This window comes from Vidua macroura, chromosome Z (assembly GCF_024509145.1).
Source record: "Vidua macroura isolate BioBank_ID:100142 chromosome Z, ASM2450914v1, whole genome shotgun sequence".
Taxonomy (NCBI): domain Eukaryota; kingdom Metazoa; phylum Chordata; class Aves; order Passeriformes; family Viduidae; genus Vidua; species Vidua macroura.
Genome location: NC_071611.1, coordinates 50246997 through 50259717, shown reverse-complemented (window position 1 = coordinate 50259717; position 12721 = coordinate 50246997). Strand labels below are relative to the sequence as shown.

The following is a 12721-nucleotide window of genomic DNA, read 5'->3' as shown; positions in this document are numbered from 1 at the left end:
AGCATTGCCTAAACACATGGTGTATCCATCCTTCAAGATATTGAAAACCTGAAAAAAACACTGACATCCTGCTCTAGGTGACAGTGCTTCAAGTAGTGCATAGGTTGGACCAGACAACCTTCAGAAGTCCATTCTAATGTCAACTCTACTCTGCTTCTACAATATTTTCATTATTTCCTTACCCTGAAATGATCATTGTGCAGTTCCACTATTTTGCATCATCTCTTAAACTTGAGGGCATTCTTGTCTGCAGTCTTTAATCCAGTAGTGTCAGTTACACATTTACAACTTGTCATCTTGCAACTCAGGAAAAGTTAATAAAAAACAGAAGAAAAAAATCCTGAAGGAAGGTATTTAGCTGATTTTGTCATTTTTAACAGGAGAAATCACTCTGGAAATAAGCAAACCATCTAAGTAATCTTTCATGAACAATGAAGGGAATTAAGGTATATTCTTCAGGGTCTCAGTTTTAATTTCTTTTAAGTATGTTCTCAAGTTGACTCTCTAGCTTTCAGGAATTTCATAGAGATTACTAGAGTTATCATAAAACAGTGAAAACAGTTTTTTATGTATTCTTTAAATCTACTAAGACAGTTGCTTGTAGCTCACTATAGCTGGAATGGTAAAGTTTTTATATTTGCAAACTATCGATTTCCTAACAAGAATAAAGTCCTGAATCAAGAATGTAAAAAATACCTAATTTCTTAGTTATTGCATAGTTAAAAAACTATATTTCTCAGACCTCTGAAATCACTCTCCATTCTAAAGTATTCAACAATTCTTTGCAAAGAGTAATCTGTTCATCATTGTCATCTGGTGCTGTCAAGTCTTGATATCTATATTATATTTTCTTAATGTGCATTGACAAATTGCATATCAGCTTCCTTATTTCAAACTGCTTGCTGTTACTCCAGAAATTCACTGATTTGAGAGATAGTACCATACTTCTGCCAGTGTTGAGATCAATGCAGATAGACAGTGTGAGAGTGCTGGAAAATACCATGTGGGTATTATAAAGGCAGAGAATTCTTCATCTTCTCTACATTCTGTGAATGTTTGTATAGCTAATTCAGCTCCAAGAAGATTAGATAAAAGTTGGTAATGCCCTTTCACAGCATCTAGGCTTTTTGTGTTACATTGCGCACTTCAGTGAGGTTGAAGGAATACTGGAGTTTGAAATGAGTGCTTACAATATATATTTTCCAGTAAAAGTTACAAAAACATTGTATGTTTACAGCACAGAAAAGTTAATTCAAGCTGTAGAAGAAGATATCGAGCATGAAAAGGTTGTGGCAGATGACATAATGAAAGACATGTCACAGGAAAATCAAGCTAAATATCTGGAGATAAAAGCTGCTAATGAGAAACTCTCCCAGGTTGGCTTGTTCCATTATGCTTACCTAAGATATTTCTTAAACTGGCTTCTTGGGGTTTAGATAAAATTTAAATACAAAAGAACTTGAAAACAGACTAATGCAATAATAAAGCTTGCTGGTATCTTAATCAATTGTAGAAGTATCTGAAAATAGAGCAATTGAATAAGACCAAATACTATGCCTTCTATAATTTAAGAAGAAATAATGTTCACAATTTTCTGTTTGAATTTAGGGTTTGGCATACAGTTTTTAAAAGCCACTGCAATATTTAGATATTTCATCATGTGTAAAAAGCAAGCAAAAAGGAAAAATAACCCCAGCAATTTTTGTAGGTCACTTGAGTAGACAGTTTTCTTCTTGTGTACAAAAGTGAATGACTTGCTTTTTCTGTTATTACTACTACTACTATTTTTTTATTATTATTATTATATGTCTGAATGTATCAGAAAAAATTAACTGGGCTGTATAAAATGTTTGTTACTTCAGTAATCCATATGTTAACAACAGGAGTAACACTTCTAGGCTCTCTGGGATGATCTAATTCAAGCCATACTGTCTTGAAAGTTCCTCTGTATAGTCTGTACAGAGATGAGTTCTGTGTTTCCCATCTGTCTTAAAATAAGCTGAATCAGTAGTCAGGGCTTACCTATCTCTTTCTGGACAATGAAGAAACTATCATGGCTGGTTCAGATTTTAAAATTTGACTCTAAACTCCTGAAGTACAGGTAGGTTCTACCAGTGGTACTGATCTAAAAACAAAATAGTAGATAAAGGGCAAACAATGTTTTGGTAGTAGCCCAACTGCAAATAACAATGATTAGAGTAGTGGAAAAGTTGGATGCTGAAAGCAAGTGTTTACTATGTCTGAGTTATGTGAAGGAGCTGGACAGAGTCTTGTCTTTCAAATTTTTAAGAGCAGCAATGGGACAGTTTACAGCATTTGATACATACTAAGGTTTGGAGCAAAAAAGTAGTGAAGTAGTAACTTTTATCTGAATTTTGCATTTTGCTTCCTCTTTAGGAATTGGTTGTTCAACAGCAGGAACTGGATGCACTAAATGTAAAGGAAGAGAGTCTAAGGGCTGTATGTATGAGAACAAGCAGTCTCTATACTAACCTTCCCTGAACACTAGTGTAAAGAATAATACAGTTGAAAAAATACCTATAATTTCTTTTCCTTAAATTTTCAGATACTGTAGGATCATGCTCTTGTATGGGAAGGCATATCTGCCTCTCTAGTTTCCACCAATAACTTCTAATCAGTTTTGGGTAAAAATGTCTTATTGAGGGGAATTTTTTCAAATTGGGTCTTTCATGAATAAAAGGATCTATGAGCTGAAACAGTCAGAAAGTATAATTTTCAAATACTGCTAGATATTTTTCAGTCCTTTTGAATGTTGTACATAGTTTGAAATCCCCTAGAAACTGTGAAGTAATAAATCTCCTCAGAATATTGGCCCAAGGAAGAACTTGTAAATCAAGAAGTAACTGATTGGGATATTCTATTCCAGAAAATGCAATATTGACACTAGAGATTATAAATTTCACTTTTTATAAAGTACTTTATAAAGTGTTTTTTACTGTCTCTGTGCTTTTTGTAAGAAATAAGCTTCACTTGCAATGTATAGGTAAGTGTTGCTTAACTAAATTATGATTGCCACAATGCTCTCTTCCCATCTGAAAATACCTAGTAAGTGTTGGCTTTTCCCAACAGGAAATAGGACATTCTGGGGTGAAACAGGAAGCTGTGCAGTTGTATGAAAAGCTTCATGAGCTCAAGGAACGTCGAGATCGAATGATTGCTGAGGATAAGAACATGGAATCTCCACAGGAGGAAAGAGGGAGATTACTAAAGCAGGCAAGAATAGAAAATGTTGTTATGTAAAAGATTCTCCAAATCAGTATTTTTATGGTTGATAATACTTGAAAATACATAGGTTTGAACTTTGCCTTTATTTGTGCTCTAGGCAGTGTAATAATCTGACATTAAAAATAGTTAACGAATTGAAAAGTTGGGATATTTCAGGTTCAGCCAACACCTGGAGACCTATTGTAGTGGGTTCAGAGGAGGGCTGTGAAGATAATCCCAGGTCTGGAGCACCTCTTCTATGAAGACAAGATGAGAGAGTTGGAGCTGTTCATCCCGGAGAAGCAAAAGCTCTGGAAAGACCTTACAGCAAAGTCCAGTACCTAAAGAGGGCTTATAAAAAAGTGGGGGAGTGACTTTTACACAGCCAGAAAATCATAGGATGAGGGAAACTGTTTTAAACTAAAAGACAGAAGATTTAGGCTAGATATTATGAAGAAATGCTTTACTGTGAGGATGGTGAGGCACTGGAACATGTGGATGCCCCATCCCTGGAAGTGTTCAAGGCCAGGTTGGATGGGGGCCCTAAGCAATGTGATCGAGTGGCTAGCATCCCTGCCCATGGCAGGGCTGGGGAGTAGGGGGAGGGGTGAGTTGGAAACAGATGATCTTTAAAGTCCCTTCTAACCCAAACCATTCTATTATTTTAAGAAAGCAAAATTGGTGCAGTGAGGTTTTCAGCTGGTTCACTTGCTCCTATTCATGAGACATGTTGGTTGGGAAAACTGATCCAGTTGAACAGCTCTTGTAACCTAAATCCAGAGAGTACCCTTGTGAGGTACTGAACAGGTATACTAGTCCAGGAGTAATTGGATCAGTATACAAAGGCCTATACTGTAACTAGCCTTTTATACTTTATAGATTATTGGTCTGAACGACCAATGGTAAGTGTATTTGATTTTTTAAAGTATGATTTTTAAACATTTGGAAGACACAATGCTTAAATCATCACTTTTTGTTGAACTATGTCACAAATTTGTGATTTCAAATGCTAAGTTTCTATTCCCTGTATTTTGAATTCAGATTTTTTTATCATTTTCCTTTTTTTCATTTGTAGATTTAATTTCATATGTTAAAGTTGTTGAACTTTTTTATAGGTTAAAGATGATAGTCAAAAAATTGCAAGCATGGAAAGACAGTGAGTAACTCCATTATACTGTTGCTATAAATTACATGTACACCCTAAAGACACATGGTTGTGTTCCTTCACAAAGTCTGTTTCTATAGACTTTTAGAACATCACTACATCTTCAAACCTATACTAGTCTTAACCTTCCGTAGAGAATAGAATATGTTCTTCTGTTTCAGGTAAACAAGTTTTGTAGTGATAAGACATTTAGATCTGCATAATAAGATACTTCCATCCCTTAGGAACACATCTTAAGAATATAAATTCGTAATAGCACTGACTTAAACTTGTTTAAGGTTGAAGAAGACATTGATTTGTAAGAGCCGCTTCTCTGAGACAGCTATGAAATTGAACTGTCATTACACTGCAGTCACAGTTTTAAGTTTGTTTATATGTTCTTAAAACTTAAGAGTTACAAAAGTTCCATTCTGAAGAGTAGAAGGGCATTGCTTCTTGATTCTTAGGTAGTGGGCCTTTCCAAAGACTGGCCAGAAAGTCAAGTAAATTTTATAATAAATAGTAATGTACTGAGGGGGAGATAAAACAGTACAGTATTTTCTGGTTTTGAGCCTTTTGATTTATCTTTCTTGAAAGAAAAACTGAGATAATTTATAAAATCTCTTAGAAACAATATTAAATTATTTTAAGATATATTCCCAACTATAATTATTGCTTTATTTTTAATGCATTTTAATTGGATAACAAGTTGCTTAACAGAATTTTTTAACAAATAACAATAACAAAGAATTATATTTGAGATTTTATGTAGAAATGTGTTACAGGTAGTTTCATTTCACACCTTGATTGATTATGTAGCAGAGTGATTTATTTGGAAATTTCTTAGTGGATTTTACTGAATACAGTTTAAGGAATACAGTTATTGCAGTTTAACAATTACATTGTACCTCTTCAAAACTGAATAGCAAGCAGCAGAGGGACTAGTTGAGTAAGTTAAGAATTACTGATTACTTAACAAAAATTGGTTTTTAATAAAAAGGAGCTACAGAACTTCTATTTAATAAAGAGAGGACTACGTAACAGATGATTTACATATGCCTTTTATAATAACAAGAATCATCCTGATATTATTTTGGTTTTGATATATTTATATTTTCTGTTTTAATTCGTGACTTTTCAGTTTTGTCTAAAATAAAGTAAGTATTTTACAACACAGTTTTAACCTTGGACTTTCATTATCTATTTGTTAGGTTGGCAGAAGTAAAAGAAAAAATAGATTATTTTAAAAAGGTCATTCAACAACTTGATACGGATCTGGAGAACCATCGAGGTAATATGATTAGAGTTGTAGCAGACTATGCAGAGCTGTGTCTTGTTTGTTCTATAACAAACTGTTATACCTAGGAGTTGCTTAAAACTTTGAGGCTTATGCAGTAAGTCAAGTACTCATCAGCATGAGAAGTTCTGTGCCTGCAGGTACAGCCTTTTCGGACATAACAAATGGGAAGTACCCACCTTTAGCGATATATTCAACAAGTTCATATTGAAAATTATCATATAAAATAATAGGACAGCTGTCTGGTTTTCTGTCCAATTTTATTTTTAATATTGTTTGGACAATAGAAGTTTATCTTACTGGAAGCACTGCAGACCAAACTCATATTTAGAAATGCTTTCATTAATTTTACCTTTTACGTGATCTGTTACACTTGTCAGCAAATGTGGAATTGAGGATATTTAATAGCAATATGTAAAGCATACTGAGTTCAGTATTATTTTTATCTGTCTTTGGAACTTCTTGGGTTGATCTTGGCAAGAAGAGTTTGTAAGCTGCCCAGTAATGGCCTTAGCTTATACTGACCTCCAGCAAACACGTGCTGTTAGTGCTTAGGCTAGGTTAGTTTGGAATTTGTCCTAGCACTGGAAGTTATGGTTCTGTGGTTACTTCCTCTTCTGGAGGAAGTAACCACAGAACCATAACTTCCAGTGCTAGGACAAATCCAGAACCATAACTTCCAGTGCTAGGACACATCCTCAAACTGAGGTTACTTCCTCCAGAAGAGGAAGTAACCTCAGTTTGAGGATGTGTCCTTAAAAGCTGTAAAAGGGTCTACATAAAATGAAGTTCCATGCAATGGAACACCTTCTTTTGATTATAAGAAATCTTGTTCAGATAGGAATTACATAAATATATGCCTTCATTCTGAAAGTTTTTATAACAAATTATTTAACTTCTGTAGGATTAAGGAGTTAATGTCCTTCTTACTTTATGCCTTTTCTTGTGCAATCAATGTAAAATCTAGCTGTAAGTTTCTTCCAGGTGAAAAAATACCTAAAAATCTGCCTGTAAACAAATGTTTCAGACATCTGTTTATCATCTTTTGCATGGCAAAATATTCAATATTTCTACAGATACTTCACTTTTTTTTTGCAAATAATTTATTAAGACTGCTTTATTAGCTTTGTGTTTCCAGACAACATCATTGCAAACTTTATTGTTCTTTAATTTTTCCTTTTTGTTTGGCTTGCAACCATTTTTTATTTTAACTTTTGAGAAATACAGAAGGTAAGAAGCGAGTTGCTTTTCACACTTCATAGTTCAGTGCACACAACAATCATTAATTGCTGGACTGTGTCTTTCACTGTATTAGAAAAAGAAATCTGCTGAAGAAGAGTTTGAAGCATATGTAGGAAAGCATATGCTGTTTTTCAGCATATCAGAGCCAATCAGAGTATTCAGAATCAAGTTACTTTGTGGTATAATGCAGAGGGAATTACACCTCTTTGAGTAACACAGAGGGACTTAAGATATTCATAAAGAGTAGCTTTAAGACACAGAAATGTAAATCCCAATGCTACCTTCCCTAGTGAATGGAGAGAAAATCACAGAGGGCCATTCATGCTTCTGCTCTAAATCAGCATCTTGGTGTGTCCTTGAAATTCCTGTGCTCTCTCCCTCCCCAGTTACTTCTGGATCAGTATTTAAACATTATTACATAGCATTCCCAAAATTCAACTCTAAAATTTTTTATGTAAGTATCGGGTGAAATAGCCAGTAAAAAAAAAAATAGACATTTTAACTAACAATTATTTAATATTTTAGGATAAATATTTCAGTGTTAGAAATATTTCTGAGCAAATATTTTAGCAAAAAGACTAAACATAAGATGTTGAAATAACAATTTTTAGGTTTTGCCTGAAAAAATCTAAATAAGTAAATAATTCACCCACTTATTACATTGCCTTTATTCTAGCAGTAAACTTTAATGATTAGTCAAAGTCAGCATTAACTCATAATGCAACAGACTTAACCCTTCATACACTGAGGGTGAGGTTAAGCTGGTGTGTATTAATGGTGTATTTAAAAGAAAACTTACTGGAAAGACATCTTAAAAGTTGTGATCTTCAAGTATTTTTTTCTATAAACACTTGACAGATCATGTAAGTCTGTTCCATGGCTCACCATTACTAGAATTTTTAAGAGTAGAACAGGCTAAGTCATTAACTATTGGAGCCTTGCTTTGCAAAATGAAAGAGAGAGTCCAGCAAGGAACAAAGCCACAGCTGCAAGGAAGCTGAAGCAGAATCGAAGTCCCTTACAGCCCCTCAGGTTTTCTTACTGTTTCTATATACCAGATAAAAAAGAAGGCATGGGGGTGCACAAATCGAAAGTCCTAGAGAAATTTGCTTGCTCAGTTTCATCTGTACCTATGTGACTCTTTTACTTTGTATCCTTTAAAATAAATAATTATGTTAAAAATAAAAGACTAAATTAAAATTTAGATGTTTGAAATTTAAAATTATTTCTAACAAATGAATTGTCTCATCTTCTTGTGACAGATATATCAGGTGTCCCACTTTACTAATACATATAAATTATGGGTTAATTATAATCAGTAGTTAAATTTAAAAATGGGCTGAATATGAATGTTATTCCTTACTTCAATACCAGTATATTGAAGGTGTATGGAAATGTTGTTTCCAACTTAATTGTAGAAAGTTTTCTGTGCATTTTATTTTCCTAGACCATTGCCTGTACAGTTCTCCTGTTATTTCCCTAAGATTATCACTTGCAAGCTGCATATCCTTATGAAAGTCCAATCTAATAGGTGAAAATGCAGTTGAAGTGGCTCATATATTAAACAGGGCTGCAGAAAGTTTAAACTAATCATAGTGCCCTGATACAAGAAGCATTTGTTCTCTATTATTGAAATTCACTTGACTTCAGAAAAACTCTGTGAACTTCCTTTGTCCAAACCAAGTATTTATCTCACTCCTGTCTATCAGAAGTTGTAACCCTGAAAGGTTGTCAAAATTGCATTGAGGCTGATTTATTACACAATCTTCTTTTTTTTTAATACAAAGATATATATGTTATAGTTAGTTGAACTGACAAATTAAATGAAACAGGATGAATCTTGTAGTTCCTAGGCATATAGAAATTTTATTTTTGAAACAGACATTTTGCCTTCCTGAAGGAATCCAGGCCTGAAACAATATAAAGTTAAATCAGTGTTACATCTCTTGTAGGGGAAGAAAATTGGAAATACAAGGAGTTGAAGAAGAGGGAAGAAAGCATGGACAGTAAGTTGTCTAATATTATTTAGCCTAATAACATATATATATATATATATATACATATACATATGTATATATACATGTATATATATATATACATATACATATATATATATTATTAAGCCTAATTTCACTAAATTACAGGTTTTGTTTTACTATTGAAAAAGATAATTTATAGCTGCAAAGAATTTATGTGCTGATCTTTGCAAAAGTTCTGCGGTCTTCTTCTGTGGACAAGATAATTGATATCTTACAGGACAGTCACAAATACTCAGAGCCTCTTTCAAGGCTTTTCATCAACCATTAAATGTCTTAGGAGCACAACTTTATTTTATGAAAACAAAGCTATAATTAATGGATTGAGTGATTAAAAGCAGAACTTCAGCATGGAAGACTGTAGATATAATGTAATTCTTTAAAAGTAGGGCTTCTCATATCTATTTATTCAAGATGAATGTTGCTAAAACTTTCTTACATGTCAAAATTTTTTATGTTGTAGAGACTTTTGTAGCAACTAACAGAGGATGACAACAACTGACTTTAAGTATACCTTATTCCTTGTATACTGTAGGAGACAGCTTACAAAAAAAGTTGGTTTGTTACTCAGCAAAAGGGAAAATGGTCAGTAAACATGCCATGGAGGTTCAAGGGATATAATACCTTTTTTTAAGTGTTGAATAAAGATGAATAAAAAACACAGTGAGTTTCTGTGTTTTCAAATTGCCGGGTTTCCTGAGAAGCAAAGAGACAAAAGCTCACTTGATCTGGATTTTCCATATTAATACAGATGGTGTCTGCAAGGCTTGACTTTCTGGGTCTTGGTTCTGCTTCTACCCTTCATTAAAGGTTATTGCTAAAATTCCAGACCAGTTAGTGATTTGAGGGACCTGAGACCTGAGAGATTTGGGGAAACATGCCAGGAGTCTTAAGGATGAGGAAAGAGCAAATGTGGTGCCTATGTAGAGGAAGAAGGGACAGGGAAATACAGGCCAACCAGACTAGTATCAGTTTCCAGAAATAATTTGGGAAAACTATGCAAGCTAACAATATTAACAATGTCACAGGAATGGGAATATGAATAACACTAAATATGTAAATGTTACAGGAATGGGAATATGAATAACATTAAATATATAAATGTTACAGGAATGGGAATATGAATAACAATAGTACTGATTTGTCAAGTACAAACAACTGTTTTTCCTTTTTTTGTGTCAGAAAAATACTGTAGAAAAAGAAGGTGTAGCAGATTATGTGTACTTTAAGTTCAATACCACTTCTGCTGCCTTGTGGTGTTTTTAGAAGCAAGCTAGGCAAATATTGTCCATTATTTACCTATATTGTGAATTAAGTTAAAAAATCATTAATTTTGAATGATTCAGTGCCAAAATGAAAGGATGTACTGCATGGGATTTTGCAGATAATTTGTTCAGGTTAAGTCAGTATTTTCTTAATCAGTTGGATGATGGGAGAGAACATCTGACAGAACAGTTACAAAAATGGTCCATCGGAAAAGCTGAAACCATGTTGGAGGATGTGGTTAGAATTTAGTATATATCTGTTACATCAGAAATTAATTACAAAAAAGTTTGGAAAGGACGAAGTGTAAGTTTCTACACTTGGATAGAGTAATCAACAGCGAAAATGCAGAGTAGGGAGGATTCATTAGGTACAGCTCTGTGTTATGGCTCAGAGAGTGAAAGACAAAGTGAACATGGCTGAGCAGTATCAAGCTAACAAGGAAAATACCACAACAGTAGGTGTACATTGGAGTGTAATTTTTTAGACATCTGAAGTAATCTTTTTCCTGTGCATAAAATTCTTTAGAGGGGAATTCTGTACATAAAGAAGGGGGCTGTCAGTCCTGAAGAAAACTGATGAGGGTATGCAGAAAGCATGACCTGCAAGGAGATAAAAAAAGAATTTGTCTTTTATTTTAGAAAATTTATGACAGTTATTAAATGTGTAAAAAGGCTGTTCCACATAATAATGGAACAATTTATTTCTACATATATGTGGAGGATGGAAAAGGAGTAACACACCACTAGGTGCAGAAAGATTTCAGGTTGGATATTAGTAAAAACTTCCTATCAATGAAACTTACCAAGCATTGAAACAGATTGTCCAGGAGAACTGTAGAGTATCTATCAGGAGTTCTGTGTGTGAAGAATATAGACAAACATCTGTATTACTGATGTAGAGCTGGTCCTGGAGCGAGTGAATTAATTTGATAAGCTCTTGCACTGTCTTGCATTCAAGAGCTTTTATGAATCTGTGAAATACACAGCATTCAAATGAAACAAGGTCAATAAGCTGACAAGTGTCAAGGTCTCTACCACCTGGCTTTTAAATAAACAATTAAAGTAACCTATCTGAAACTGTAGTGCTTCCAATTTAATACAAAGTTTTGACTGGAAACAACATTGCAACCATAAAAGTAAGAGCCTTCTTTTTCATGTTTGTTAATCTCTAGATTTTCTAGCGACTTTTGAAGATGTGAAGAATCAGGAATCAGAACAAAAGGCCCAAATAGAAGCCAGCATTGTTGCACTACTGGAGCACTTGAGCAGGGTAAGCATGTAGCATTTCCATCCTCCTTTGGCAAGTTAGGACTTTAGACACACAGAACAGGAGAGTGGCTGGATAAAGAAGGATGGTGGATTTTATATATTTGTATTTATCTACATAATAGTCTCTTAAAATGATTAAACATTAAACCAAGTTGTAGTTAAAAAAAGGATTCGTTTAATTTCTCACTTTGTCTGGGGGAAGAGTTTTGAACAGTATGTGATATTGTAACCAGAACAAAGGAATGTTTTCATAATTTCTTTAACTCTTCATCTCTGCTATAACTAACATTAATAATGATAAACATTTCCAAATACTGCAAATAAAACTACTGCAATATTTTGTTTATCCAAAGTTTACAAATCTCAGTTCATGGGTATTCTGTCACTAGTGTTACTGAACTAAAAATGTTTCCGTTGTCCCTCTGATCTACTAAAAGTATGTCTGAAATACCCTGATGTGTAATATTTAATGTAAATATTATAAATTAATAATGTAACAGTTCCGAAACTGTTCTCATTTCCAGTTTGGCATTTTTTTCAATTTCCGGACTTGTATTCTTTTTAATGTTTTTGGCGCCCATGGATTTTTTATACTATAGAAGACTTTCATCTGAGTAATATTTTGATTCTATGATTATTTTAATTGTCTCTTACCTCTTTCAATATAGTATACCATAAGGTATATTTTAGGCACTGTCACTTACTTTACGACAGGCCTATATGGCAGCAGAGTTTATATTTGCTGCATTTTTATTTCATCTGTGCTGGCCTGTCAATGCATCTTTTATCAGGAGTTGGCAGAATGCAAGTCATTCACATTTAGGACACTCAAATAACAGACAGTGTCATAGGACAGGAGAGTTTCTTACTTGTCCAGTTTCCAGTTGTTGTTTCAAAAATACAGCATGTTCTTATCATTGTTGTTGGTAACACACAGAATCTGAATCATATGAAACAAATTTCATCTGTTACCAATCAAGAGCTGAAGATTATGCAGGAAGACCTCACTTTCAAATCAAACGAAATGCAGAAATCACAGAGCACTGCTAAGAATCTGGTTACAGGTGAGATCAGCAGCGGATTTTCTAATTAATTCCTTAAAATAATAAAGACTACCTGCATTGTTACATTGGTATCATGTAGAAGATTTCCAAATATTAGCTATCAAGTGATCTCCAAATATTAAAATACGGTGGTAAGTTCACAAATTGAAATGCTTGTGGGTAACAAGTTATTTATTTTC

General features: G+C 33.7%; 1 protein-coding gene across 4 annotated transcripts in view; it reads left to right on the top strand.

Moving 5' to 3' along the window:
• Positions 1–12721, top strand: part of IFT74 (intraflagellar transport 74) — a 37132-nt gene that overhangs the window by 14024 nt on the left and 10387 nt on the right. For 3 of the 4 annotated variants that reach the window (XM_054003528.1, XM_054003527.1, XM_054003529.1), the window contains exons 9-16: positions 1238–1376; positions 2398–2460; positions 3091–3234; positions 4341–4381; positions 5581–5660; positions 8861–8914; positions 11382–11479; positions 12416–12542. In XM_054003528.1, coding sequence (XP_053859503.1) covers positions 1238–1376; positions 2398–2460; positions 3091–3234; positions 4341–4381; positions 5581–5660; positions 8861–8914; positions 11382–11479; positions 12416–12542 — 746 coding nt within the window. Of the gene's footprint in view, positions 1–1237; positions 1377–2397; positions 2461–3090; positions 3235–4340; positions 4382–5580; positions 5661–8860; positions 8915–9479; positions 9606–11381; positions 11480–12415; positions 12543–12721 lie in introns of those variants that run through there. The other variant, XM_054003530.1, reaches the window with a different exon arrangement.